The sequence below is a fragment of the Antrostomus carolinensis genome, unplaced genomic scaffold (assembly GCF_000700745.2).
Source record: "Antrostomus carolinensis isolate BGI_N321 unplaced genomic scaffold, ASM70074v2 scaffold11848, whole genome shotgun sequence".
Lineage (NCBI taxonomy): Eukaryota > Metazoa > Chordata > Aves > Caprimulgiformes > Caprimulgidae > Antrostomus > Antrostomus carolinensis.
Genome location: NW_010332316.1, coordinates 1 through 4,082, shown reverse-complemented (window position 1 = coordinate 4,082; position 4,082 = coordinate 1). Strand labels below are relative to the sequence as shown.

The window sequence follows — 4,082 nt, the reverse complement described above, 5'->3', positions numbered from 1 at the left end:
TTTTTTAATTAAAAAAAAAAAAAAAAGCCTGAAGAGCACCCAGAGTGTTGTTTAAAGGAAAGGGGAACTGGAGCCAGAGTCAGGAAACGTTCAGTTGGTGTCATCACTTCAGGGCTGGTGGAAGCCCTTTGCACGTGGCTGTCGGTGAGGAGATGGTGCACGGTGGCGCGGCCGCTTCGTGCACGACGCCGACCCCCCTCTCTCCCCTCCTTGTTTTGCAGTGTTCTCACGTGCGGGGGCCTGGAGCCGATGGCCAACAATGTCAACAACTAACAACATAGCACAGGCCAGGAAGCTGGTGGAGCAGCTCCGCATTGAAGCCGGCATCGAGAGGATCAAGGTGAGCACAGGGAGCTGGAGCAGCGCGACATGTGCTGCCTCTGGGATGGGCAGGGACGGAGCCCTGGGCCAGTGCTTTGGTTTTTCCCCAAGCACACGTGTGCTGCTGCGACATCTCGGCTCGGATACTGCAGCATTTCTAGATGAGATCCCTTCCTACGGGCACGGCTCACACCGGGAGGTAAGGTCACAGCTTGGGCAGCTTATCCCGGGTGTCAGAGGTGACCATGCGATCCAAGGACAGACCAGCCACTGAAGTAAGTTCCTGGAGCTCAGCTGGGCACACGCAACCTCTGAAGGCAACTGAAGCTGCGGGGGCCGGAGCAGCAAAGCTCTGCCGCACACGCTGACGCGTGTTCTGGTCTCATTGCCCCGTGTTTTGCAGGATGATGTCACTGTCCATCCTCAGTTTCTCTCAGAAATCTGCTGCCTGCACAGTTATTTCCCAGCTGCTGCATTTTTGCGAGTGAAGGAGGCTGGTGGCCCACCTTCCCTCTGCTTTGAGATGTGTTTATGGCAGATCTCAGGAAGGTTCATTTTGTGCCACTGTTGTCCAGGGTGGCAAACCCGAGTCTATTCTCAGCCATCTGCTGGCTCACCAGTAATCTGCTGGGGCAGCAAAGGAGCCCCAGAAATAAAGCTCCCTTTGGCACTGGGGGTTTGGAGCAGGTAATGTGCTCACAGCCACAGCGTCCCCCGAGAGTCTGGGACCTCCAGGAGCATTCACTATTCTGGGAACCGGCTCAGTGATTGTGGTACCTGGGCTCGTTGGGCCACGTGAGCTCTGGAGAGCAACCTTTGCTGGAGACAAATATTAGCATGTGGGCAGCAAGTCCCAGTTCTGTGAGCGAGACACCCCGGGGCACTCTCTGGATTTACACCTCTTAAACCACAGAGGAACCACACTCAGAGGAACCACACTCATCACCCGGCTCTGCAGCCCTCCTGCCAGCATCTGAGCTCTGCAGGGTGGGTTGTGGCTGTGGTGGGGCAGCTCCACTGCCCGTCCCTCCGAGAAACTCCCCAGGAGGGGAGGAAGGAGGGGAGAGACAAAATCTGTTCATGGAAAGTCACCTCTCAGTAAGTCACTCAAAGGAAAGCCCCGTGCATGGTGATGAAAGGCAGATGAAACCGAAACGCTGTGACATGCATAGGTGTTGAATCCACCTGATAGTTTTTAGTTTAGTTTTCTGAGTGTTTTCTTTGACTTTCAGTCTCTGCAGCTTCTGCAGCAGCAGCTCCTCCGTCACCTCCGGTTTTGATGTGCATGAGGAGCTGCTGTTGCTTTGAATATCTTTTATTTTTTTATTATTTTTTTTAAAGCTGTGAGGTTTTGTAGCTGTTTTTAGAGCCACCACTTTCCAGACTGCAGTCAGGGACCCATCAGTGAGGCCACTTTAGGGAAGAAAAAACAAATTACAGGTCTTCCCCCAGCGCAGACGTCGCTGACTCTCCCTGTCTCAGCTCCAGGATCCCGAACGGCGCACGCCGAGGAGGAGGGAGGGTGTGTGTGTTCTTAGCGACCTTTGTAGCTGGGACTATCTTAAACTCTTTGCTGGGAAAGAACAACAGTGGTGGGACCACAACATGCTGCTATTTATTGCTGAGTGGAGAAGATGTGCTGTCTGGATGAGCTTTCAATCAAGCCGTGATCCACAGACCCAGCTCTCGGGTGAGCGTGCCGAGCCAGCCAGCTCCCGAGTAGCGTGTCAAGCGAGCGCTCGCTCCTCCAGCTCACCCGATTTTACAGCTGAGGTCGATGAGATGCTTTTGCCTGGGGATAAACAAAGGAATTTCTGATAAATGAACACTTCTGAGATGAGGGGAAGGGGCTGCCCCACGAGCTGGTGCTGCAGCTGCGAGCGGCAGCGTGAGGAGCGCTCCCCGGTTCCTCCCTGCGAGGTCTGACGGAGCCCCCAGTGCTGAGCAGAGCCCTGTCACCACGCTGTGGATTTCCTCCCCCCCAGCTCATACACCAGCTAGAGAAGGGCCAGGCCTTTTCTCCTGGCTGTGTCTGGCTCGTCCTTCCCTTCCACAGCTGAAGCTTTAAGAAGAGCACGAAGGTTTTCAGGACACTTTGCTCTCATAACAGGTTCAGCCGCGCTCCCGCCGGGCTAATCTCTTTCCCCTTGCTCTGCTCTGAGATTAGCAGTAATTACCATCTTACGTGAGTAGCAGGTTCAAGGTAGAGCCTTGACCTTCTCTCCGCAGAGCAGTTTTGCTGTTGGATCCAAACATACGTGATAAGTGTGTCGAAGTGCAGGCCAGCAGCAGCCGGTGGCCATTAGAGGTGTTTCTTACTGCTTAGGACTTTGATATTTCATATTGCAATAAGACCTACAGCCTCCCACAAAAACACCTTGTCCGATGCAACCTCTGGACCTGCCTTTCTAGGAGACACCAAAAAATACACAGGAGGAGGAAACCCCCGCTGTGGTGTAGGAGCAGAGATGAATTTGCCCAAAGCTGCAGAGAACCAGGGTTTTGTCACAAGTGCTGTTTCTCCTCCGCTCTGTTCACTCTCAGTTGCTTGGTGTTTAATAATTTGGGCAGAGAACCTCCCGTTCCTGCCGGGCAGGTCACATCGCTCTGCCAGTGCCAGCAGCTCCGTGCCACAGCGTCCTCCGCGAGGCTGCAGAGCGTGGTGACCCCAGGGAGCACTGCGGTGAGAACGGCAGAGCCAGGGCAGCGGGGAGGTGATTTTTTGTCCCCAAAATCCCAGCTCAGCTCAGCTCAGAGGGGTGAATCACCCCGGTGCCGAGCAGCCGCGGAGATCCCAGGAAGGGAACCGCTGCTATAAAGCTCTGCAGCTACAGCAGGTCACATCTGGGCCTTGCAGATGTGGTCTCCTTGTGTCTATGTTTTGTGTTTGCCTTATGTTTAACCAGTTATTAAATTAATTAAAAAAAAACCCAAGAGCTGCTGTTGGTTCCAAAGCTCCCGGCACCGTCCTGCCAGGACTCTCCCTGCACGGTGCAGCCGTGTTCTCACCCACCACCACGATCCCCTCTCTGTGCCGAGCTGCTCTGGGCTCTCAGTTCCCAGAAGATGGCTTTGAACTAAAATAAGCAAAGCCTCAAGTAATAATTTCTAACGGTTTCAAAACCTCCATTTTTAACATCAGAGGACGGCCGCTCTCAGGCATTTTTTCCCTTCCTTTTTTTATCCCAAAGCCCATCCAAATCAGGACAATAATATCTTCTTTTCAATCTCTTGCTCTCGGCCGGGAGTATTTTTCCCCTACTCATCACTTTATTTATGTCAGACCTTACAAATTTTTATTATTATTTATTTTTTCCATGTCCATTTCCCCTTTTCATTGTCACCATCTCCATAAAGTTTCTGTTACGAGAAGCTGAACGTCGGGGTCTCTTCCTCCCTGTAGAGCTTGGGAAGCGATGGGTGAAGCTTCATGGGCTGAACTCCAGCACCTTCACCTGAATCTCCTCACTCACCTTCTGCTTTCTCACAACATTTAGGTCTCGAAAGCATCTTCGGAGCTAATGAATTACTGCGAGCAACATGCCAGGAACGACCCACTGCTGGTTGGAGTTCCCGCTTCGGAGAATCCTTTTAAGGACAAAAAACCTTGTATCATCCTATAGTTTTCCTTGCTCCGGCGTTTGCGATCTCTCAGGCAGGGCACCCTTCTCCTGAAATCAACTGAAACCAAGCTACAAACTTACAACTGCGCCGAGGGGGGGTAAACACTAAATGTTGGATTCGAATTGAACTTAAATCTC

General features: G+C 52.5%; 1 protein-coding gene across 1 annotated transcript; it reads left to right on the top strand.

The window, feature by feature from the left end:
- The first annotated feature begins 253 nt into the window (after positions 1-253).
- Positions 254-3,944, top strand: GNG7 (G protein subunit gamma 7). Its single transcript, XM_010173475.2, has 2 exons — positions 254-340; positions 3,819-3,944. The coding sequence occupies exons 1-2, from the start codon at positions 260-262 to the stop codon at positions 3,942-3,944; spliced, it is 207 nt and encodes a 68-aa protein (XP_010171777.1). The 5' UTR covers positions 254-259.
- Positions 3,945-4,082: the final 138 nt, after the last annotated feature.